Source organism: Argentina silus (assembly GCF_951799395.1).
Source record: "Argentina silus genome assembly, chromosome: 5".
Classification (NCBI taxonomy): domain Eukaryota; kingdom Metazoa; phylum Chordata; class Actinopteri; order Argentiniformes; family Argentinidae; genus Argentina; species Argentina silus.
In genome coordinates this window covers 16,065,684-16,093,071 of record NC_139659.1, presented here as the reverse complement: position 1 = coordinate 16,093,071, position 27,388 = coordinate 16,065,684, and the positions used below count along the sequence as shown (strand labels likewise).

At 39.3% G+C, this 27,388-nt stretch overlaps 1 protein-coding gene across 1 annotated transcript; it reads right to left on the bottom strand.

The window, feature by feature from the left end:
- Positions 1 to 2,217: 2,217 nt before the first annotated feature.
- On the bottom strand, positions 2,218 to 14,668 carry cabp7b (calcium binding protein 7b; the record flags this gene model as incomplete). The annotated part of the gene is made up of 5 exons (XM_083670456.1): positions 2,218 to 2,345; positions 2,574 to 2,721; positions 5,365 to 5,477; positions 5,617 to 5,760; positions 14,560 to 14,668. The coding sequence occupies 5 exons, from the start codon at positions 14,666 to 14,668 to the stop codon at positions 2,218 to 2,220; spliced, it is 642 nt and encodes a 213-aa protein (XP_083526582.1).
- Between the last annotated feature and the right edge of the window lie 12,720 nt (positions 14,669 to 27,388).

The window sequence follows — 27,388 nt, the reverse complement described above, 5'->3', positions numbered from 1 at the left end:
ATTCACTATGCCAATATACTGTACTAGGTATATCATATTGATTTATATTTCTATGACATTTATCTCTGACAAGAAAGACATATGCTACAAGAAAGACATATGCTGCAAGTTCTTTTTCATCAAGAATAATCTGTCCACAAAATGTATCGATATGTGCATTTTCCAGCCTTTTTAAGCTTACAAAGAATATTTCTGGTACAAGGTCACAATTTTTGACAGTATTTTCACAGTACTGTAAGTTACTTCGAAAATATAACAAAAACAGCTACAAATGACACACTGAGGGACATCATTATACAGTACGTACGTCAGAGCAACTCTTCACAACATACTCTACATAAACAATCTTTCCTCATGAATGCATGTAACATATACAGTATAATTGCTTTGATATCTATATATTAATTGGTTAGCTATTTCACATTTACACAAAGGCAATTCTATAATTCTATCAATCCATACTTTGAGATAAAATGAAAGGTTGAAACTTCACATAATTAATCCTTGTATAAATATGAACAGGTAACCAAGCAACATGTTGTTCACCTCAGTAAAGTAGACTATTGCAAGACCTATTCTTTTTTACTTCATTTGATTTATCTTTTATGTCATATATTTGAGAAACTTTGAGATAAAAAGAGCAAGAGAAAATATTGCATTTCATCGAAATGATAATTAGATTCTTACTATATGATAAATGTTCCTAAAGAAAATATCTTTGAAATAAATTAGTGACAAAAGAGCAATAAGTGCATGGCCATAAACACATTAGTAAATGTGTTAGAATGTCCCTCCAGTCTCAGTAAACCTGGAAATTATACATTAGAACCCTGATTTTAGAAAATATCATATGTTTACATTCTCAATATAATCGGCTAAATATAATGTGTCCCCTCTCCCATTAAGAAAATAGAACCATGTCAAAATTTAAACAATATCTATGTTGTTTTGGTGGTCCACATCAAAGCCAAACAAAACAATATTGTCTTTCATGATATGTTTAAATATCCTTCACAGCTTACGGGAAAACTTTTAGAGTTTTCAAAATGTGATGTTGTAAAGACATTTTTTGCAATAATATTCATAATTTGCATAATCATTTGAATAGATACATCAGACTTTGAAGTTTGATACCACATTGACAGTACAGTACACACATCATATTACTTGATACTATTTACATGTATGTGTGCTGTGTGTCTAGAAAGAGAACTTAAGGGTAAGTCATCAGTAAATATCTTTACAGTTATTATTGGTATGATGATGATGGCGATGATGATGACGATGATGATGATGATCATCATCATCATCATCATGATCATGATCATCATCATCACTATCATTTACATGACTGTTGTTGTTGTCATGTTGTGTCAGTGCATCAAGAGCTCTTCACTGGCAGTTGATAATGGAGCCACAAGGCCTGCCACTATTGCTGTTTTCCACTGTTTCATGAGTAATATTACAGTATCTGTGTGCCTAAGGAAGTCTAAATTACATATCTCCATATCATTAGCCAGGATCTTATTTTGTACAACCTGTCTTACATTTTATTTAGCACCTGCTTTAGGCCGCATGCTTTGCAATAGCAGGATGTTAATATAATGCCACATAACATACTAGTAATTTCATTACGTTAGAGGCAACATGGTTACCAAAAGAGCACACTATACAACTTCACTATTTCATACTTTAAAATAATACATTCCCTTTCTCTTGATAGTATAGTGTATACTATAGGGGGCAATATCATTGGGGAAGGTGAGTAAATATTACATTTACTCACATAGTATTTCGTTCCTTTTTTCTTTCTCTCTTTCTTTGAGTCAGTCTTCCCTTCCTCTACATTTAACAAATAATACATACAGGTACATACTGTAGCTACAGGTCTACTTTTGTGCATGATGTGGTTTGTTTGGTGGTCTTTTTAGAACCCCTGAACCGAGTGGTACACAGTCAACAAGAGACATGTTGTGCCTCATACGTAAATCCCCTGCCCTGTGCCCCATTTGACAGTTGTGGTGACAGGGTGGTCAGTCTGTGTTCTGGTTCAAGGTGGCTCTCAGGTCAAAATTATCGTTGAATATACAGTGTATATCTCTGGAGCAAAAAGCGAAACAAATATTGGCTGTTATTTTGGTCTCCATTTGTCCGCTCAATTTGTCTCCACTTAGTAACTGGTTTGAGAGTGAATAGTGGGGGAGGAATATGGGCTTTTTACTTCATACCTCTGCGGAGCATCTGATTTGCTGCAATGAGCATTACGCTGATTATAAATGCAATGGCGAAGGCACAAATCAGGCTTTTCCGCACACACGTGTGCTTCACCTGTTGTGTTGGGCTCGCTGTGAAGAGAGTGAAAGAGGGAGAGATAGAGAGAAAAAAGTGGAAGAGGGAGGGAGAGAGAGAGAGAGAGACAATAGAAAAATCATCAAAACCAGACTATACTGTACTATACTTTACTGTATTACAAGACTGAGTATAGAGGTGTGCCTTAAATATCTCTCATAAATAGCTTTATTGGCTTAATTTTTTAAAATGTGTTGAATAAGATGTGATTTTTAAGGTCGTACTGTCAATGTCCACTTGACACTCTGGGCTGGCCATGTGGCTCTCCTCGGTCATGATGATGTTCTCGATGTCTTTCATGGTGAGGTGGTCACAGAAGGTGTCGTACAGTAGACTCTTCAGCTCATCCAATGTCAGCTTCTGCATATCACACTGGGACAACACAAGATACACATACTGACCATGAACAAAAGTGCAAGCATATGTCAATATTTGGGGAGCAACCAGGGGAACATTTCTTTATTAGACAGTGAGAGAAGGGAAAGCATTTCCAAACGGTGCTATATGCTCAGACCATGTCACTAATTGCTTGACCACTATATTCTTGAATTTGTGAAAACTCTTTCAAAATAGATATTAGCATTTTGACATATACTGTGCCCTGTATATTTATTTGGAGAGTGAGCCATTTGGCTCTATACTCCAAAAGTTTGGATTTAAAATAAAACAATTAACATGCATATAACATACAACTTTTATTTGAGGGTATTTGTATAAATATTGGTTTTACCATTTAGAAACGACAACACTTTTTGTACATAGTCCCCGTATTTCATGGCACCGTGACAGGTGTTTCTGATTAGTCAGGTGTGTTCTGTCGCATCATTTGTGCAGGCATTTGTGCAGAGCTGTCAATGTCTAGTCTTGATTCTGGGCTTTTCATTTACTTTTGGAGTCTGCTATTGGTGTCTGTCAACATGAGGACCAAAGGTGTCAATGAAAGTCAAGGAAGCCATTATAAGGCTGAATGATCAGAAAAATCTGGTACACCATATGAATAGCAAGAAAGCCCTGGCAAACTCAGCAATCGCAAATGGCCTGGTAGGCCAAGGAAGACCTCTACAGTGGATGTCCGAAGAATACTAACTAAGAAATTAAGAAGAAAAAAACAACTGTCTGACAGATCAGGAACACTCTATATGAGGTAGACATGGATGTATCAGAGACTGCAGAAGACTTCACCAGGAGAACAACAGAGGCTACACTGGAAGGTGCAAACTACTAGTTAGCCTACACTTTGTTAAAAAGTACCTAAAAGACCCTGCAGAATTCTGGAAAAGGGTCTTGTGGACAGATAAGACAAAGATTAACATGCACTGGAGTGGTGCAAGAGGAAAGTGTGGAGAAAAAAAGGAACTGCCCAAGATCCACCGCATACCACCCTTATCTGTGAAACATGGTGGACTGGGGTTATGGCTAGGGCATGTATGGCTGCCACTAGAATGGCATCTTCATCAATGATGTAGCTGCTGACGACAGCAGGAGAATTAATTCTGTGTACAGAAACATCTTGTCTCCTCAAGTACCAGCAAATGCCTCTAAACTCATTGGATGGCGCTTCATTATACAGCAAGACAATGACCCCAAACGTACTGCCATAGCAACTAGGGAGTTTTTCAGGGCCAAAAAGTGAAAAGCTCTTTACTGGCCAAGTCAATCTCCAGATTTAAATCCAATTTAACATGCATTTCATTTGCTGAAGATGAGGCTTAAAGCAAAATAACCTCAAAACAACTGAAGATGGCTGCAGTACAGGCCTGACAGAGCATCACAAGAGAAGATACCCAGCGTCTGGTGAGGTCAGTGGGTCACACACTTCATGCAGTTATTGCATGCAAATTATGTTTCAAGTGAGCAGTTATGGCTTGTCAAAAGCCGCAAAACACAGGAAATTCAAAATGAGCACCACCACCCATAACCACCTATGCACTAACAAGGTTTTCCAGCACACAGCCTTGATAGTGCTATAGTGCTGTATTTTGGTATACTGTACTTCAAACAACATGTTCACCACTGAGCAGGTTGCTTAGGATTCAAAGCTTCCATTGTCATTGGGCATTTGGAGGACGTATTCTGTCATTGACATTGTATGGATAATTTACATAATTGCCACAGAGGAGCATCCATTTGTGGACGGAACAGCTAGCCATTATTAAAACACCACACCTCTTGTTTTGATTGCTAGCGGGAAGGGCTCTCCTCCTGTATTGAGCTTGGCCCAATACAAATAATCTCCAGTTACTTACGACTACCGTGGATAACAAGCTAATTTTCTGGTTTATGGGGCATAAATGAACCTTAGGGCATACATTGTTATCCGAGCAAGGGCACGGGTAAAATGAAAATAGTTTCAATCACACCCAAACCACATAGTGTTTTCTAAACCTTTTAGTTTATTGATTTGATCTCAGCGAATATTGTAGCCAAGCTCTGATCCATCCATTCAAGTCTTGAAACGGGGCAGCACATTCAACAGCTGTGATACACAGTCTCACAAGCAGCCAGCAGCAGTATTGTTTGTTGTTGTTACTGAATCTGCAGCTTAAATAGAACATTGACATAAGAATAGCATGTGAAGCTCTCTCTCATACAGACATTCTTTAATATCTGAGAAGCACTTGAAAAGGCAATTAGGAGTATAATACGTGAAGTCATTGTAACATTTCGCCCTGTTCCTTAGTTTATGTTTGTCTCTGTTTCATGTGGTTAATTTATTGACTATTCTATTGTATTTAAGTTTTTGTCTCCGAATCGTGCATTTGAGTCCTCTGCCTAAGTATTCCAGTCATTACAGTCGTAACTACACTGGAATTGCTCTCAATCACTTAATGACTATTTAGCCCCTATCATGTTTTCATGATGATTTTAATTAGAGTGACTGGTTCATTATCACAAAATAGCTTTAAAAACCCTCAGGAAAATCATCTCACTGAAATGAGGAAATAGTGAGCCATAATTAACTGATAAAGAACGAAAACGAGCTTTGATAGAAATGTTTCTGCTGATGAGGAATACCTTCCAAAACACAGAGTCAAAGTCCGCTCCATGAAACTTATCAGGCATCCCAGCAGCAGTGAGTTTTGGTCCAAGTAGGGTGACAAATTCCTCAAAGTCCACCTGGCCATCACCTGCATAGACAGGAGTGTGGACATTAACGTCTAGTTGTTTTATATATGTTTAGGACAGCAAAGCACATGAGCAGAGGATCAATTATACATTTGTATTTCAGTGTGTGTGTGAGAAAGAGTGAGAAAGAGAGATATTCACCATCCATGTCCAGTCTTTGGATGATGACCTCCAGCTCCACCTCATTGGGCATGTACCCCAGCGACCGCATGGCCACCCCCAACTCTTGCTTGGAGATGAACCCATTCCCATCTCGGTCAAACACCTTGAAGGCCTCGCGGATCTCTGTGGATAAATGAGAGGCGACAACTTAGATAGGGGAAGGGGAGAGGGAGGCATGGAAAAAAGCAACGGAAAATATCTTATAACTCCACTGCTATTTGACTTGTATCCTCTCCCCCGCTATAAAGTATTCTGTTTGAACTGGTAAAGGGTATAATTGTACATCAAAGATGCAGAACTTCGGTCCCTCTCATGCTTGGTGGTTATATGCATACTCAAAAATAAAAAGGCCTTCAAATTCAACTGAGCAATAAGATGATTATAGAACAGCCATAAAGTGTCATAAACATAAAACAACTTAACAGGAGGTTTTCATGTTACAACTTGGTAACAAGACAAAGCTTGAATCCATCTGACAAACCAATAACATTGAGCTTCAAGTGGAGGGGATTCGAGCACGATTGTGTGAACATTGAGTATATCGTTTCCTTTAACCCAAAATCTAACCTGAGCTCAATCAATGCAAACGTTTTCACACAACCGGTACCACTTGAATCCACATTTTGTGGTTAACAGACCTCCATATCTTGAAGAGGCTTTAAACATTACAGTCATCAAGTATTAACAACACTCTCTGGGTTTTCATACGACAAACTGCAAAGTGGTGCATGTGTTTCGAGGAACTGCTTTTTTAATTCCCCTGACGGATGCATAGTCCAGGAGGGCTAAATTACTTACAGAATAACAGAATTGAGTGAGTCCTCTAAATCAATGAGTGTGTGGCTACAAACCATTCATATCTATAGTACTGAGGTGAAACAATGCTTGATATGACTATAGCATATGTGCACTCACATACCTGCACACCAAACGCAAACTTATCAGTAATTTAATTCTTAGACTACAGCTTGACGTATCAGACAGTTTACTGTAAACTGTCATGTCTGAAATCCTCATACTGCTAAAAACTGGCATTCACTGCATTTACTGTCATTCTAATGATACTTCAGATGCCCTCATGTAACCACCGCTTTAGGAGTAATGTGATTTTCTAATTCTGAATGAAAGGTGTGGAATACAATCAGTTTGATAGTAGAATATTGATAGTAGTGCAAACATTACATTCAGAATATGTTTGCATTTGTGAATTTATGTGGATGTGCTCGCGTTCTGCTAAGCATTTGGGACCATATCCGAAGCTCTTTAGTGTGCTGAAGAGAGCGCTCCCTGCTGCCCTGACCATTGGCAGAACGCCCACTACTCTACAGACAGGGTCAAGCAGACCCTACGGCTCTTGGAGACAGCAAAAACGACCCAAACAATCACACATTACCATTAAAGGGAATACAAAAGTAGGAACATTTTTAGTTTCCCTGAAAGCAGAGCAAAGCTAGATGTTTCTCACAATACTGCATGTATGACTAATTAGTACTGATAGTTATTTTATGCACAGTCTATTAAGTCTATAATAAGTTTATTATATCTAGGACAAACAGTATATTGTCTAATTAGAGTGCATTTCTGGTCCATGTATTGTCTCTCAATGTGATAATTAGATGCCATAAAGTTACATTTTTGTTTTCACGACATACAGTACAATGATAGAGATACACAGTTATCAGAATCTGATGTGTGGATCAATGGCTGGTCTTTTTGAGCTGTGCTGCCAGACTGCTGCCAATAGAATCATTGTTTTTTTGTGTCCTCTAGAAAGCATACAGGCTTGCCAACGTGTGTTTGTTTATTCTTCATCACTTCCCTGTGTTACTGTTTGTTTACACTGTTTGATTTAATGTCAGGTTGTCTACAGTATCACCTTTGTCTTTCATTCATTATTTCAGACAGAGAGAGAATGTCCTCCCTCTCAGTTCTTTAACATTTCCCATTTGGATTTGAGTCTTTGCCATAATCAGACGGACACATATTTGTTTTCCTATGTCACCTATTTTACCATTGTTGTATCGTGTGTGTTTTCATCTAAATGTGAAGTGTGTTGTGACCCTGTGTGAAATGTACTTTTAAACTGAATTAAACTTGGAACTTGAACCATCTCATCAGCTCTGACAGAGATGAGGTTATAGTATATTGACCTGGCCATGCCACATAATTCAGCCAGGTTCTATGCCTCAACAAATGTTCCATTTCCCTCTGACCAATGGGTGTAACTGAACAATTGTCTCACAGTGCCAACTTAGGTTTTCTTACTACTGCTGATATATGACGCCATTAGGATGAGAAATGCAATGCCCTTCAGCATGTTGTGGCTGCAGAGACAGTTACCAGTGACTGAATGTTATTTGGGAAGCGATGGATCACTCTTTCATCCCCAGGCTCTTTTTCTTTCTTCTTTTTTTCAGCAACACTTTTAAATGTTCATTAACAATACTGAATGTAATTGTTCTGATAAAAGACCCCTCGTGCAATTAATGTGTAAACAAGAGCTGAGTATACTGGTTTCTTTTTTCAATTTAAGGAGTAAAGAGAGGTCAACTTTGTTATGTTGATGAGCTATTTACGTTTAATGGTTGATTTGACCATAGATTTGTTGATTAGGAGGTTGAGGGTCATAGACTCATGGCTTGAACCATATCTCTTGAATCTTAGTACTATAGAATGGCATGGTTGTGACCACCAAATTGGTTCTGTTCCAACTCTAGACTTTCTCAAGGTCAGTCAGTGAAGACTTTTCTTTTCCACCGCTAGGAATGAATTACAGGGTGATATTTCAGTGGTAGACATTTGAGTTAAATTCACGGTCTGGTGCTTTGAGAATTGAATATTTTAAAGCCCAGCTTGCCGCCAGTGACTGACAATTTTTTCCTTTGACTAGAGTTGAAATCGCATGTTGACTATGATTGTTAAAGCTCACAGACGTCTGATCAATAGACTGACTTGCTGACATTCTTAGGAGGCGACTGCATTGGCAATATATGTCAAATCACGTACCATTATTGTAGAATCCAATTGCATTTTAAGTCAAAGTCGGAAAGTCACTTAAAGATTATAATCTGGATGTTACAAAGTTCTCCTCAGCCTTTTGGTAAAGAATAGAGCAGAATCCATCTCTTGTTTGTAGTGCTGAGCCGAGCCCTTCGAGGAGATCTCCACAGGGGTCTGCACCATACCCCTTGAACAAAAGGTCAGCTCGGAGTCGGAGCCCTATTTCTCCTCCTGCGCCTCAGGACCATTGATTCTCCCACTGAGGATGTCGCTTTTTTAGGCTTGTCTGTCTCACTGTCTGAATGATATCCCTGTATTCTGCTTTGTCCAGAATACTTTCCCAACCAATACAAAACACAAAATACAAAATAAAAAAAGGCGTAAAACAGAGGAATTCAACCAGGGTGACAAAGGGCTGTACAGTATATCTTCACATCTTTAATAAACACCTCCTCTGTATTCCTCTGTTGGTTTGACATCTGTCTGACAAGATGAAATAACTCCATTCACAGTCACCCCATTCTATTTGCAGCAGTTGGCATCAGATATTCAATTTCAAAGACCTGCACAACCATTTCATGAGATTTGTTTCCTAAAACATTTGTGTATTTGTGAGAATACAGCTGAACTCTCACTCTGACACTAGTTCTACATCTAATGTGAGTCCATCTGTTAGAGAGGAGCCCTCTCATTGCTATGAGCCTGGAGCTATCTACAAAAGTATCATTATAGGAAATGATATCCAGTCATTATTTGTTATTTGTTATGTTATGTTAGATTTATCATCTTGAGCAAATAATTAATCCTAAATTATCTGGTCATCTAGACAAAGAGAATGTACTTATTTTGATATGCCATGGGAATTGCAGTGCAATTATCTGAATGTTTTGAGGTGGACTTTACATAAGCATGGTGTAATAGGTGAGGGAACTCCCCTCATAGTTGAAAGTATTCAGGGATGCTGCAGGCAACACATGCCATTCATCACTGTAACAAAACCCTCCCTGGTACTAATTTAAACTGCTCCTGAGTCCAGAGAGAATAACACTGATTACCATAATATGTACAGGTTTGGCTATACCGTCTCAATTCAGGGACTTCATCTACCTACATACTGTAAGTGATCAGGATAACACTATCCGACTTAGATTACAGTTTCATAAACAATTCCATGCCACTGTGTTTAATAGCACTACATTCTAAAAACTTGCTTAGTGAAATATAATGTTGATGATCCTTTCAATTATGTATGCAACCTAGAGTATCATTGCCCAATTAGTGTGTCTTCCACTGTGTGGTGTGCTAGTGTGTATGACTCAACAATGGGGGAGCATTTCTTACAGGAAGCATGTTTCTCTGCTGGCAAGAAGCATTCTATAAAAAATGATAGAAAAACATTGTAACGTCACAGTGAGAGTCAAAGACTTTTGTGCAAGTTCTCTCCTTACATCCTTTCATTTGTAAGCATGGATGAAGACAGCTTTGCATACAAAGTGGGAAATGATCTGGGCTCCACTACAATGTCTGGTGTCTGGGGGATTCTCCTACATGCTGGGATCTATAAATATTGTTTGCAGGCACCATCGGTTATGCACTGAGGAACAGGAACAAGCTAGATGAGACCTGGGACCAAGCTTTATAAGGAAGTCCATGTTCTGTGGTCAAACCACCAGTCTTATCTAGCTCAACAGACATCTGGTGATTAGAGACAGTTGCACACATCACTGTTTGTCTGCCTTATGCAGTACTGTAGCAGTAGCAGTAGCATTAGCAGTAGCAGTAGCAGTAGAGATTCACTTGAATTAACAATTAATGTCTCATTATTTTATGGTTGTTGTCACATGTTCAAAGGGTGATGTTTATGAAGAATAATGAAAGTCCACCCCACAACATTTTGCATTTGTGTGAAAAAAATGTTTTGATGTTAGTGGTTGTAAGATCCTCAGTGAGTTAAAACAGCTTCCTCTATAAGTTAATGATGTACTGTAAAGCTGTGCCTACCTCAGTGTCACACGCCTGGCACTGTCTCCACCTACAACACATGGTACCCTGGCAGTATTTGTTTTTTATCTAATTCTATGAGTTGAGCTCAGTCATGGTTGCTGTTTTAATTAGATTCATGTTTCCATGGCGGCTAGTGGTTTTTCAATGCCAAATGAATTGCTCAAAGCAATGGAGGCATTTTGAGGGTGAGGCATTTTTGAGGGCTTGGCCAGATCCTGGCCTGGCAACTCAAAACTCACACATACGGAAAATAGGATTTGATTATCAGCATAAAAGACTCTGAGATATCTGATCTGATTGCCATCTCTATTTCTGTCTGCTGACTTTGCTCAAAAACAAAACCAGTTGTGGCTACAATGCATTCAGAAAGTATTCAGACCCCTTCACTTTTTCCACATTTTGTTATGTTACAGCCTTATTCTAAAATGGATTAAATAATTTTTTCCCCTCATCAATCTACACACAATACCCCATAATCACAAAGCCAAAACAGGTTTTTAGAAATGATTGCTAATTTATTAAAAATAAAAAACTGAAATATCACATTTACATAAGTATTCAGACCCTTTACTCAGTACTTTGTTGAAGCACCTTGGGCAGCGATTACAGCCTCAAGTCTTCTCGGGTATGACACTACAAGCTTGGCACACCTATATTTGGGGAATTTCTCCCATTCTCATTCTCTGCAGATCCTCTCAAGCTCCGTCAGGTTGGATGGGGAGCGTCAGTGCACAGCTATTTTCAGGTCTTTCCAGAGATGTTTGATCAGGTTCAAGTCTGGGCACTGGCTGGGCCACTCAAGGACATTCAGAGACTTGTCCCGAAGCCACTCCTGCATTGTTCTGGCTGTGTGCTTAGGGTCGTTGTCCTGTTCACCCCAGTCTGAGGTCCTGAGCGCTCTGGAGCAGGTTTTCATCAAGGATCTTTCTGTACTTTGCTCCGTTCATCTTTCCCTCAATCCTGACTAGTCTCCCAGTCCCTGCCACTGAAAAACATCCCCACAGCATGATGCTGCCACCACCATGCTTCACCGTAGGGATGGTATTGGCCAGGTGATGAGCAGTGCCTGGTTTCCTCCAGACATGATGCTTGGCATTCAGGCCAAAGAGTTCAATCTTGGTTTCATCAGACCAGAGAATCTTGTTTCTCATGGTCTGAGAGTCCTTTAGGTGCCTTTTGGCAAACTCCAAGTGTGCTGTCATGTGCTTTTTAATGAGGAGTGGTTTCTGTCTGGCCACTCTACCATAAAGGCCTGATTGGTGGAGTGTAGCAGAGATGGTTGTCCTTCTGGAAGGACCTCCAATCTCCACAGAGGAACTCTGGAGCTCTGTCAGAGTGACCATTGGGTTCTTGGTCACCTCCCTGACGATGGCCCTTCTCCCCCTATTGCTCAGTTTGGCCGGGCGGCCAACTCTAGGAAGAGTCTTGGTGATTCCAAACCTCTTCCATTTAAGAATGATGGAGGCCACTGTGTTCTTGGGGACCTTCAATTATGCAGAAATGTTTTTGTACCCTTCCCCTGATCTGTGCCTCGATACAATCCTGTCTCGGAGGTCTACGGACAATTCCGTCAACCTCTTGGTGCTCTGACATGCACTGTCAACTGTGGGATCTTATATAGACAGGTGTGTGCCGTTCCAAATCATCAATTGAATTTACCACAGGTGGACTCCAATCAAGTCATAGATACATCTCAAGGATGATCAATGGAAACAGAATGCACCTGTGCTCAATTTCGAGTGTCATAGCAAAGGGTCTGAATCCTTATTTAAATGTGATATTTCAGTTTTTTATTTTTAATAAATTAGCAAACTTTTCTAAAAATATGTTTCCTTTTTGTCATTATGGGGTATTGTGTGTAGATTGATGAGGAAAAATCAATTTTAGAATAGGGCTGTAATATAACAAAATGTGGAAAAAGTTAATGGGTCTGAATACTTTTTGAATGCACTGAATATTCCGATTTTGACTGAAGTGTGTTGAAACAAAAGATCAAACAATTCTCAATTACTATAAAGCAGAGGAAGGCAGATTCAATTAATTTGTCTCTGGCCATTGCAGGAACTCAAACTGACCTACCCAGCAGGTGGAATGCTACAGTATGTCCTGGCACGGGTTTTGCTTTCCCCAGTGATGGACAGGGACTTTCCTTAATGATACCTCTGCTGAGTTGCAGCTGCTCTTTTTTTGGGGGGGATTTTTTCACAACATGGATTTTGGACAAGATAAAATAATACAAACAAGTCATGAGGAAGGTAGGGGAGACCGTGGGCAATTGTAACATTTTTGGCAATTAACTCTATTACTCAGAGACCACTCTACCTAGATCAGTTTTTTTTATATCAGAAACCTACATCTGTCTACTAATCATTCATAAATATTTAGATGTTTAAAGAGGATGCTTGGATCACAGTATTGATTTGAATCCAAAAAGTCTGATGTTACATGTATCCCTGTGAGCAGGGGCAATTGTAACAGTATGCAAGGGCAAATGTAAAAGCTTTAAAAAAAACAAAAAAAAAACACCAATGCCCAACCACAGACAGATAAGTGCTATTCACAGTGGTGGCAAATTACATTTTTACATTTACATTTTAGACATAGCAGTTGAAATATAGCAGATGAAATGTAGCAGTCACTCTCATCTGTCCAGTCCTTGTGTGCCCAGGACTTGCCCAACACAGTGTTACATTTGCCCCCAACCATAGCAACCATGAAAAACCTTATGTGCTAGCTAGCTGGCAACAATTCTGACATATGTCAAAATATACACATGTCAAAATACTGTGAATCAAAAAAGTTACGTTTACCCCTCAAAAACGAATGTTCCCAATAAAACCTGCAGATGGTGAGACATTTGACTGATTTTGTTTAATGCAGGGAGTAAACCTAACTGTACATGTACTGAGTGAGTTTCATCTCGCTGACTTGTTTCTGACTGGATAAATGCAGGGTGGTACAGTTGACCCCTGTAACATTTGCCCCTGGCCTCCCCTACAGCTTTTTTACATTTTCTCAAGGAAATCTGAAATTGCTGGTGGAATTTTAGTCAGGTGTCTACCTGCTACACATTTATTGTCACACACTCAGGTATTTGGTTTGGTAATATCATCTACCTCCTGATATCCACCCAATGAAATGTCTTCTTCTTGCTATAAGAACATAACAATGATCAGGCATTATATATTGAGATATATGAGCTAAGCTACCAAATACAGTATAGTCTATGGAGGCTGGGTGGCCTGTATAGGAATGTCTTGGCAATATGCAGTAAGCAATATGCAGGGGTCTCAAAATACATTGAAGGAATAAATGGGGTGACTGCTGGAAATACTTTATCATTATCTGTGTGAAGATAGCATATCTGTTGCAAACATGGGCATATTTTACAGACAGTCTCTTTGACCCATGTTTGGCAACGCAAATTGATAAAGGACGGTCATTGAGAGAGCTATTAATTGAATTCTGTCAACATAGCTGAAATCAGATGTGGGTGTTTGGGGTATTATGCTGAGAAATCCTGAGTAAAGCTCAAATTAATTGAAATTGAAATGAAAATATGTCATTGCCCACTGTAGTATATTATGCTGTGTCCCATCAAAAGGGGAAGGAACTTGCAAAGTATCTCAAATATGAGACAATTATAACAAATGAAAGTGAGGTCAAGTGTGCTTTTAAAATTGCAATTCTAATGGGTAACAATTGTAATTTTACAGTAGCTTCTGCAAATAAATCCATTTGAAATTAAAAAATTATGTCGTTTTCTCGTCCATAACTATAAGACGCTCTCCGAGGTGCTGAACCCGCTGGGAGAGTGACTCACTTCACAGTCAAGAGTCAATCTTTTGACCCCAATGCACATGCACAATGGATTTAGGTTAGACATAAAAAATAAGACATATAACAGTCATAACTCACCTTCCACCTCATCCTCCGGTAGGCTGACAGGGGGCCGGTAGGCTAGGATATCTGGAATAGTGCAAAGTCCCCTGTACATGAACGTCGTTCGCACAGCCCGCACTGGCATTTCTGCGAGGGAAAACTAACACCTCTATGGCGATCTTCATATAGCTCGCCGTAGTGTTTAGATCGAAACTTTGCTATAGTTCACTTTTGTGAAGGAAAAAAAACGAACAATATTTCTGTTCAAGTTCTCTCACTTGAGCGTTAGTGGGTATTTTTGCTTCAAAGGAAAGAAAGGAAAACAGCGGCAGAATCATCTGAGGGCGCAGAGGAGGATGTATCTGCCTTTGGTTTCAATGCATATAATCATGCATATATATATCTATATATCAGTTTTCCATTGCAGTTATCGATGGCAAATATATTGCTGAAACTTTTTAGTACTCGTGTAATAGGCTACTATAATCTCATTGCCTAACGAATAGCTCAACCATCACATACTCATTGACTTCAAACGCTAAGATGTGTGACTACACGAGACAACACGGCGGTTCAATACGCGTGACAACAGTAACCTGCAAATACAAATAGAAAATATGAATTAAGATTAAAAGACAAAAACACTATTTTTCAACTCAAATGGAGCTCAGTTGGTGGCTTTAAAACGCAAGCCATTTTTTCGCATTTGATGAACATCCAGTGGATTTTGTTTTAAATCCTACAGGTAGTGGTTTTGTTATACAAATCCTGTAGATCAGTGACTTCCCTCCGTCTGAATTTTTTTTCCCCGTTCCTGCATATTCACTTATTGACACCAGTCGATAAATTGTAACCAGTAGCCTACAACTGCAACCGTGGAGAGAAAATTGTTCAGATTCTCGCCAGTAATGTGTTCTTTTGGCGGCAAAAAAGAAAAGAAAACGATCATCAATGGATAATAGCCGAACTAAAAACCATAGTTGGAGTGATATTTAATGTTCAAGGGATTTCCAGGGCTACCCCCTGTCTCTTCAGCCAGAAACACTCCGTTTATAGGTCGATCCGTGAGCCGTCTGCTCTGCACACGGTCGTCTCATTTTGGTTCTCGCAGCCCACGCTCCCAAAGCCTTTCGCCCTTCCACTCCCCTCCAGTGGTGCCCCCCGCCCCCCACACACACACACACACCTCTCCCACCTACACGTTATGTACAGCCTGAACGTTATAAATACATGTTGACGAACCCAAATTGATTCATGTTTGAATTGTAGACATGTTTCTGTGTGGTATGATGAATAATTAGACACCGTGTCTTTGCAGGTATTTGCCAACCCTTACGTTTATTGTTACGGAATATCGGATTAATAGCCTAGATTAACAAAATTAATCTTAGTTGTGAATATATCCGAGTATATACAAAAGTTCTGGAGCTGACCGGGAGTACAAGCAACAAGTGATCAACAGTTAAACTCAAAAGGGAAGCTACGCTGTGTCCACAAGGGGAAAAGCCGTTTTAAACGTTTCAGCACCAAGGACAGTTCCGATGTTCATGCTGATCCTCTGCCGCCGTATAGGGTCTTAAAGCACAGATGCGCGACCATACAGAACATCCTGATGCCCCCCTCTCTCTGGAGCTGCATTTTGTAGTAGTTGGCTATGGTGCATAATTTAGGCATTGTTTCCTACATTCATCTCAGAGTAACAGGGCAAATGCAAGAGACTAATTCCTACTAATTCCAGTTGATAAAATCAAAGTACAAGCTCAATGGTTAAATGGTTAAGGTTAATACATGTTTAACCATTCAAGCCTGGTCAAGCTTGGATCTGAATCATCCATACAGTATGAGCAAGAGTAGTATTCAGGCACAATGCATAATATCATCTGTCTGTGTTTGTCTATATTTTTGTTTGTTTTATATTTCTGTGTTTTCCTCCCTTCAAGTTAAAAGAAGGTCCTGTGCTGAGAGAGATCTCTAGTGGTTGTTTTAGTGCTGTCTAGGCTGGCAGGTCTATTCCCCTCTGGATACCAGGGGGATTGTCTCTCTCTGCTGCACCTGATCCTCTCTCTGGGCACTGGGTTCTGACAGCAGGCTTCATGAAACCTAAATAACAGGCCTTTCTCCTCCAAGCTCCTCCACAACACAATGGATATATGACGGCTCAGGCCCCGAGTCATCCTCTCAAACCCAGGATAATAGGCTCAGCTTTAACCATTCACAATAAAGGCACAGTCATTCCAATACGATTATTCCATAATCATATTGAACATGTTTGAAGATCCCTCAGATGGGGCTAGAAAAAGTGTAATTGTGTAATGTAATTCTGAAAAAGTGTAATTATAAACTGTACTGCAAGCGCAGAGATCTAATGTGGAACCATGGTACGGTACATATATAAACATGTATAAACTCATAAAATGTAATCTTTTACGATATACAGTACTTGTTTACCTTGTTGGAGCATGTGAGGTTAAACCATTTTATGCAAAAGCAGACAATAAAGTGCAATCTAATCTAATCTAATCTAAAAGAAATGTGGGTGGTACCTAGACTGAACGATCGGTACACCTCTATGCTGAAATGAGAAGGGAAATTCCACAGTCGTGTCCTTCGATTCTGTTTGCCCCTTCGCTGCACAGTATGTGTCTTGTTTACAAAGGCAGACTTGCATGTACGGTGTTTGAGTGCATTACTTTTAAAAATGTATTGATTTTCAATATCACAGTTGCCCGAAAACGATAAAATATGCTGAAAACCTGTTGTTTCTTCTCTGTGTAGGCACTGCACTGGGTTTGTGTGTATGTGTATGTGTGTATGTGTGCTTTTAGGGCAAACCAGAAAAGGTGCCCTTCTTAACGTCCACGGGCAGTACTAGAAGGTCAAGCAGCTATATGCAGCCTCTGACATCCAGACAGCATTCATTCAAGAGGCAGCATGAGTTCTTCTTTTGTTGTGGTAATCATTAAAGGTTTCAGACCAATGTACGAGGCCCAGGGGTGACAGACCAGCCTGATCTAGCAAGCTCACATTCTGTTAAATTCGTCTGCTTGACCAGGCTTTTACAGTAGGGCACATTGATTTAGCTCCCTCTTCACAACAACAAACAGCAACTGCATATCCTGGACTCAATAAAAGTGAGTGAAAGGTTTGAGGTATTTAGGGTATCTCTGAAACTATTATAGACTTTGACTCCAGAATCTGACTCCAGGCAATATGTATAGGCAATAAGGAGCTTGCAATAAGGGCAGGGTGCGTGTTTTAGAGGTAATTTGATAAACTTGATAGTGGTGTCATGTCCAAACAGAGAATCCAGGAAAAAAGCTACAACTTTGTTTGGTTAGCTTAGGGCTGTTTCAGAGTGAATACATTTTATTTAAAACATTCTAAACTGGGGGCAAAACCTACATTAAAGGATTTCAACTGTATGCCTTGGCAGGACAAATGAAATGCAAATGATTTGAGTCCAGATAGGATTTGACGGCTGGAAATCATGTTGTTTGTTTATGTCTTTGGCCCAGGGCCATCAACTTCTGTACTTAGCATTACAGACGGAGCTCTTCTTGGGAAGGCAAGATATAACTAGTACATAATATATTGTGTTGTTCTTTATACTCTATTATTCTCTCTCTACCACTTTTGTCACAGCTTTTTCATATGTGGAGCCTCCAAATGTTATCAGTTTAATCAATACTAGTTATTGTTATAAGCTACAAAAAACATCCTTTGCCTTTTTATCATATATCTTGAGCCATCTTTCCACCATAGAGGCGTCTCTCTAACACCATATCATTCTGTGGAAAGATGACAAGACAATCACTATCCTTGACACAAGTACAAGTATACCGGTAAGTCTGTTGGTTGTAATGTTGTCACTTTACTATTTAGCACACGCCCTCTATGGCAAAGATGTATGTCAGTTGTTGCTAAACAAATGCTCAGATGTGAATAAGAATGGTCTATTCTATTAGAAAAATAAATCAATGTGGACTTCATTCAATATGTTCCACTGCTGTTGTTCTGGTAAATAGCCCATCGATATAAGTTGATGAAATGTCAGCAAAATAGCTATTTGATGAGATTTTTTTTGTTTAGATCAGAAATACAAAAAGTCATCTGTAAAACAAACAAACTAGAACACAATTTCCCCTGCATAAAAAATGCAATCTGTTAAACTAACAGAGCAGAAAGAAATCCCCCAAAATCAAATCAATGGAACCTGCATTGTAACAGCTTACCATAGCCGATTCTATTGGGAATATTGATTGCTTATGTAATTGACTGGAGGACCCTCAATTCAGGACACTATAGGTCTCTGACAGCATTCGTGTGATCAGAATGGAACATGTGCATCAGTTACCAAGACATATAGTCTACAGTATAGTCTGCCAAACCTCATAACATTACAGTTCCTCATAGTTTATGATGACCAGTCTGACACATGTTATCATCATCCAATAAAATAATATTATCACACATAAGGAAAAGGAAAACATTTGAGTCTCTTTTGATTTTCTTCATCATGACAGTGTTGAGTCAGCTGCTATTTTATGAAAATACAGTATGTGTGATGACCAATGGGTTTTGATAATTCGCTTGACTTTTGTATTTCGAGCCTAAGCATTGTGGTAAATCTTTATTGATTCCTCTGTCAAGATGAAACTATTAAACCCCCGAGATCTTGAATTAATTGATGCTCCCAATTTGATTTCTTGGTTGTAAAAAGTAATCCTAATGTACTTTTGCATATCTATGGGGCAATAATCAGAATATTGCGGTGGAGGAGACACTAATGAATTTCATCCTGATGATGATTTGTTTGCATTGAACAAACCCTCCCTAGATTTATGATATTATTAAGGGGCGAAATTAGCATCCCATAAAGATGGATAATGAGAAGTGATAATTCCCTTTATCATTATCTCTCTAACAGGGGGAATGCTAAGTCACTGTTGTTGCCCTTGTGTATCTCATTGTTATGACCAGTTTATTCACCACTGTAAAGAACCAACACAATGTCTTGCTGGCCTGCCAAAGCAGAATACTATGGCTGTTGTTTCAATACACCTTTTATTTTCTGACAGACAATACAAACTACCTCTGCATATACTGTAGTAGTTTCACTTACCTGTAAGAAAAAAAAACTAGCAACTAAGCTGACATGCAAAGATTTTTGTCTGAGGCGCAAAATGTGAAATGTCAGCCGCAGTATGTAAATTCTCTGGGACTTTAGCTGAGCCATGTATTTGAGACATTCTTGCAAAAGAATAATTTGTACAGTAGCATCTCTCTACCGCAAAAAGAGTGCATGTGATTTCACAAAGATTAAACCAAATCAACCCAAACTATCATGGAGCAGAAGTAACTTCAGTTCATCTTGAGAGAGACTTTTACAGTAATGTGGAGATCTGCACCAGTCAGGATTAACACATCCCAACCAACAACATCTGGCAGAATATGCAAAAGAGGGTGCCATGACACCATTTGAAAACAGATTATGTAAGAGATTGCCCTAAGGTTTTTCTGGATATCTCTCTGATAGACTCCCAGTTGAGCTGCTCCTCGACTTCCTCTCTGAAAGTTATTTTCCTATTCTCTTTATCAGCAAGTAGTTGACAGCAAATCTGCCAGTGTGCACAAGAGTGATACAGGGATGAGCCTGAGGTGGTTTTGAAGAGTGCTAGTATTCCAGGGGGAGGTGACACGCTTCATCAGGCTTCAAGTTAAAGACCTGATGTTGTGAGAGCTGAATCAATAGTCTATTCAATAGGCCCTATTGGGTACAGAGGGTTTAATGCCAGCCCCTGTGTTGGCAATCTTCCCCTTCTCAAAATGTCTCTTCATACAGAATTCTTTAAAACCAGACCTTCAATCTTAAGAAGAAGATCATCAATCTTTCATCAATTGAAGCTCTTACGGGGCAAAACTTAGACCCTCAATCATAAGCACAAGTTCATGCTGCCCTAAGCATGACTAAATAGATGTCATAAGCAATCGTGACAAAGTCAGTTCATCATCAATGCTCCAACTCTATTATGATGCATGCAGCAGAAAAGCCCTGTAGGTCAGCTCGCTGACGAGGTTGTCATGGCTTGTTTGAATACAGCGACAACAGACAGCATTACAGTATACCACTGTATCACATCATTGTTAAACTGGTGTAAAATACAACTACTCACTGTATGGCAACGTCCATATCAATCTGTTGACAGGCTTATTGATGAATGAAGTTAAAATGATGGGCCACTACGTCATACTGATAGAATTTATTTGACTGTAATACTGTATATGCAGACCACTTTAAGACAAGCTTAAAAACTGCCAATGTGTTCACTACAGCCCTGCCCTACTGTGCTCTCCAGCCTCTATTGTAAAACAATCTTTCATTGAATGACAGACAGTTTTGCAGGGAAACGTGCCAAAAAAAGACTCACTTTATTCTCACACTTTATGTACTATGGAGACATGGCTTGCTATGGTAAGTGATATGTTACCGAAGTAATTATGTCCAAGCACTATGCAATCCAGTTGTAAGCACAATGCACTCTGGCATAGTAGATGTCATTATCAAGGCAGTTTACTATAAGAGTAAAGTAAATATCTTCTTGAATTCATCAGTAAAGACATGTTACGACATGTTACGACATCTTACAACAGATAGCATGTCCACAATGTCGATCGAGGGACTACTGTCGCATATGAGTGAAAGACTGACCCTAACCCTAACCCTAACCCTAACCCTAACCCTAACCCTAACCTGAACACACTGATAACTACATGGATCTTCTCAGTGGTGAGGGAGATATAAACCTATGTAGCGGAGTTAGCATGTTATCAAATACCAGCGAATGAGAGAGAGTGTAGCTACAGGTATATCAAGGTGTGAGACTCACCTTGAACTAGTCTAGTCTACTTTTCTTTCACGCCCCATGGCACACTAGACTGGGCAGGGCCATAAGGGACTGCAGCAGACCCACAGAACTTTGCGTGATGTGATTACGCTGAATTAACTGTTGCTGTAACTCAATCAGAGGCTGTGCAGAATGTTTCCTGGAATACAGAAATCTTTTCTACCTATTTAGTATAGATTGCTCTTGACATTAATGTACCTGTTATAAATTCCGCTGCTTATTTAAACACATCTGTTGAGTTGACTCTCACCCGTCTTCATTTCCTCTCATTTCCATGTGGATTTTGGCACCACAGTCACGCTCAGCCTCGGAGATGGAAATGTAATTAGTGTTAAGGGAAAAACAAACATACTTATGGAGTAGTTAACCCACACTTAGTCCATACAGTCATATCATGACACATCAAGCATATTCATCGATGTAATCCTTGATTGTTTGATTGAATCATTTATTAATTAGTTAAATGATTGATAACCAGGATTATTGCATATTCTTGAAGAGGGGGAGGGAACGAGGTCTACTGCTATCACAGTTTTAGATGATTACAAGACACCTGACACAGTACCTGAATGTGGCCAAATTATAGCAATATCTCATCCTTTAGCCCATTTAACCATTGTTCAATTAGACTATAAGATGTCAATAGAAATTACTCCCTACATTAATCAGTACAAGACATTTTCTCTTCCCATTAAAAATCATAAAAAGGACCCTCCTTTAAGTGTTCAATCATACATCTATGTCTATATGCATGGGAGGTTTGTAGATCAGCACAGTTTTGGATTTGCCAGATGTACATGTTTTAAACACTTTTTTGTTGTTGCTGTTTGTACATATATGTGTGCATATACAAACCTATTAAATACAGGTATTCCACATACATACTGTAGGCAGGAACATTATTAGCTGTTTCCTGATGATACACATTCTAGTCTTATCTCTCCTGACTATGCATACACTCACTGAGATAGCGATGGAGTTTTGGAGAGAGCACCATTGTAGCGCAGGGGAGAGCCAAGGTCATTCAGATAGAGACACTCTACATCAGCCTCTGGAGACAGACTTACATTCAATAATGGTAAAGCCTTTCACTTGGCAGTTGTAACTTATAGCTTTGTGTGGCTGCCTGACTTCTGGATGAATGGCAGCATAGCCCTAGCATAGCATAGCCCTAATATGAGAGAGTTTGCTTTTACAGGCCAAAATGTGTAGTCTACACCAGATATGCAAGACAGACGATTGCAATGAATGTGTTTGTTTTTCACTCTTTAAATGCGTAGTAACAGGAAGTTTAGATCTTAAACCCAGGGTTTAAGCAATCATAATGACAGTGGAATCCATGAATATATAATTGGCAATGGAGGGAAGTACAACCTACGCTTTGTCCTCCAAAGTACAAGAACATTTAAGTTTACTCTCTGATTGTGCAAACCTATTGGATAATGTGTTCACATCTTCTGTGAGGAAATTGGAATCAATGTGTTGCATTTGGTAGAAGACATTTCATTCAGTGTTTGTGGCAGACTTCCAAAGGGTATGGACTTTGCAACCTAACCCCCAACTACTCCCTTTGTCGAGACAGACCTCTGATTTCAATCAAAAATGATGAAGTCAATATTCAAGGTTGTTTTCGGAGTGTGTTGAGAGCATGTGTGTGTGTGTGTGTGTGTGTGTGTGTGTGTGTGTGTGTGTGTGTGTGTGTGTGTGTGTGTGTGTGTGTGTGTGTGTGTGTGTGTGTGTGTTCCTGCCTGCTCTATCTGTTTTGTACACAGTAGAATCAAAATAGCAAAATAGCTGTGCAGCAGTCAGATTAAATTGAAAGGGGTGTTTTTTTTGGTTTTTGAAGGGCACAGAGCCACTCTGTATCCAATTAGGTTACCTTCTGTAGCTTTCTACCACGCTCACTGTGAGAGACAAAACAGCATAGATACATAAATTACACAGTTCTTTTGTGCTGCGCTCCTGGCACTTGGCCGCAATGCGTAGCGATCAGAAAGGTTTCAAATAGTGCAACCAAGGGTTCACTCTTTTCAAAACAATGACCTTTCTAGGTATAGAACCCTCTAATACACCTGAATGCCAAATAATCACTCAGGTCTTACATTTGCTGGATGCAATGCCAATAAACTTCAGTGCTCTACATGACATTCACCGTGGACAGTGTAATGACAAATGTTTTTAATCTCTAACTTGACAACGTTGGCCTGACTAAGTTCAATAAAGTCAAATCAGCAGGCTACTCTAAAAAACATGTTACAAAACATGAATATGAGAAGAGAGGTGATATTCATTGACTGGCACAAAGGACAAGCACGCCCTGTGCTGTTTGAATGATTTTGACATGGCTCTTAGTCATAGAGGAGCAGGATCTGGATGAGCTCAGACAAATTGTATGGGTAATTTGCATGCTCCCCTACCACAGCGGTTTTGAGACAGCTGGTGAGTGGAGTGTGGAATAGTTTCTGACAGAGCAAAGTAGTGAGTGACAGGGTATTTCAAGTTATTGAAAATCTGTGAGAAGATCAAACAGTGCAAATTACAGAGTAGGATAAATGGAGCCCGCTCAGGACTAACCACCAGCATCCAAAACAAGACTGATTTACAGACTTTATGTCTCAGTATTACTGACAGCTCTGCTAGAACCAAGGCCTCTTTCATAACACATGTATATAGACCATATTAAATCATTTAATGTTGTAGTGTGTTGATATGTTATGATTGCTGTGAAGTGCAGTAATCATGATGGATCTGCTGAAGTCTATGAAATCGCTACTGATATTACAATGACATTGGTTTGCTCTGACTTCCAAGCATTATTCAAATCCTTTTTGTAGTATATGGATACAGTATGAGAAAAGTGATAATAATCAAAATGGAGCGGAGTCTGACATTTGTGTTTTACCTCTAGCTGTAGCTCTTATGGAGATAGTGTCTTTGGCCTCTAGCAAAAGCTGAAAAAGGAGGGATAGAGAGAGAACAACAATGGTGGACCGGTTGTGAGAAGAAGCCGATGTACTGTACCTTTGATGTTGGTTCTTGTTTGATTCTCATTTTTAACTTTGAGATACAGCGCCTTGCGTAAGTAATGGGACAGGCAAGCATTTTTTCTTCTTTTGGCTCTACAATCCAAAAGTTTGGATTTTAAATCAAATAACAAGCTTTTTTGACTCTCTACTTTACCCTCCTAGTAATTGCTTGACTTTAAATTCAAACTTTTGGCGTGTAGAGCCAAAATAAGAGAAAATGCTTCGCTGTCCCATTACTTATGCAGGGCACTGCATGTTGTGCTCTGCCAATGTGTAATTGCCTGAAGCTAGACTACTACTTCTACTTGTTAAAAATACACTAGAATAATGTAACAATTATTTTTAGACTTCAAAAAGGTTCTATACCATGATTCATGAATGGCATCATACAGTACATGGTTCTACTTAGAACCATTTAGAGAACCCCATGTAAAATGGTTAGTTAATATAGCAATAGTTCTTTCAGGGGTGCCTTATATGTATCAAAGAATGGAACCTTTTTTTGTTCCATATAGAACTGTTAGTTCTAAGAGCGTAGCATAAGATGGGCCATGGTGATAAGCAGGTTTGCAAATCCTTAATGGCAAATTGAGAGTTTTGAAGTGAGATCCCTGACTAGGACAGATTGTTATCCGAAGAGGAGAAATGATGACAGAGGATAAGCAAGCACAAAACATCCCACATTTTCTCCACACACACATTTTCAAACAAAGGAAGGTCAATGTCTGCTGAAGATCTGGAGGTCTAAGAAATGAGGTTGCTCAACCGAAAGAAAAAGCAGTTAATGGCTCTATTGTCACTAGATATAAATTGTTGATTCTACTGAATCCCTTTCATATAATAGGAAAGACCATAACATGCATACTGTACCCATCACAAGAATGTGAATAGTATAGTAACTCCTTGTTCACTGTTTTATGTTTTACTAATCCTTATTGATATTGGTTTCAATGGTTGACAATGGTTTCAGCTTTAGCTAAGAGCAATAGTCTGAACACAATTCCTAAAAATGAAAAATCGTTAGAATAAACCAACTAACATTTCATCAATTCAAGATTATTCACAAAGACAACAGAGTGCCTCTGGTGAACAAATCCTCAGTGATTGAAAGTGCACAGCCAGTGTTAAAATATTCATGTTTTTTTAAAGGCAATCAAAAAGTGTTGCATTATTTCCTGATATGATGAGAACTGCCATACTGAGAGACATCTCTATTACGTTGACTGTTAGTGGGGCGGCTTGCTCTGTGACATTCCAATAGGGTCGTAGAATGATAAGCATTTGGCAGTTATGACAGAGAGAAAATGTTCATTTGGAAAGAGGGGAAAAGAGGAGAAAAGGAGATGACGGGAAGGAGTAAAATAAAACTGGAAAGGCTATGATGTCAATTCATCTGAGTTTGACCGACATGAGGATAATGACATCTCAAGGGCATCCTCTTGAGATTTACTGTGTGAATTACTTCCTTCTTTAAACAGAGACCATACTGTTATCAACAACACATTCTGAAAGCTATTATGCCTTTAGCATGAGTCACTAATCACAACCAAACAATTATGTTTTTACAGACATTATGTTCAGAAGAGTTGTCCCTTCCCTAGCCTGATGTGTCCTTTGTAGAGACTGAGATGCACCACTTGAAAGGTGTTTATACCATGCCAGTGGGTCTCTCAGAGTGTGTGTGATCAAATTTGTAATGGCCATCTTAACTGGTTTTCCTCTTCCATTCTATATGAAATGGATTTGCATGAAACACAGGGTTTTGCACAAGCTTATGTTCCCGGATGAGACTGAGAACAACCCATGCATAAGGATTATAGTATAGAATTGAAAATGCCTTTAAGTATTGATTTTCATTCTCTGGGTATTCTGTGTGGAGAAAGAGATGATACGCTGGGTTTTTACATTAGTTTGAGGAGCAAAATCTGTCACTAAGCATTATCCCAAGATAGCCTGCTGGAACAGATCTGCTGTATCACCATTCAATCTAAACCCCTGCACATTACTTACACTTCATCGTGGGCATGAATACTGTATGAATCATCTTGCTCATAGCTGGGGAGTATTGTTCTTTTGGCTGACTTCTTAAGCTTGCATTGTGCTATACTTTAAGTCTACAGTATGATTTCTGTGTTTCGACAATTACCTTTTTCTTTCTAATGCAACCCTAAACCAGTTATCTTCATTCCAGTGTTTATCAGCATGCAGAAGTCCTGTAGTGATTTCACCCTAATAACAATGTACCACAAACACCTGTCTTCTTTGCTCTTGTTTTTTGTGTTTTAGCTATACTGTATATGTATGCGTTTTTGATTCTCAAATAGTCATTTATTTATTCATTCATTCATAAATGTTTCCATGACTAACAGATGCTTGACTGTAATAGTTCAGTTTTGACAAACACCAACACAACATCCTGTCCGACCTGTTGTCCTTGAGATGAACATGTGGGGTTATTTGCTCAATGTACGTTTGCTAAATGGTACATTTTTGTGACTGTACCATTTGTACAGTTTATCCTACCCTCTGTCTGCGGATCATAAGTAATAGGGTCAGCCGTCTTGCATGTCCTTCATGTGTGACATCTATCCATGTGAGATAGATTATTATCACCATTTATATCCTGGTGCTGATGTAGAAGCTGCACTCTTCCTAATAGTCCCTCTCACCAGAGGCCGACGAGACTCAGGCACAGTAATAGAATTATTGGAGACCCAGACTGCACTTGGCATTGAGCATGGGGCAAACATTAGAGTCACTGCCAGCACTTTGCAGCACAAGTACTCAGCAAAGACACACAGCCATAAAGGCAAATACACAAAGTAACAAACAGACACACATACACGAAGGAATGCATGCAAATGCGCACGCACGCACGCACGCACGGACACACGCACGTATACACACACACACATACACACACACACACACACA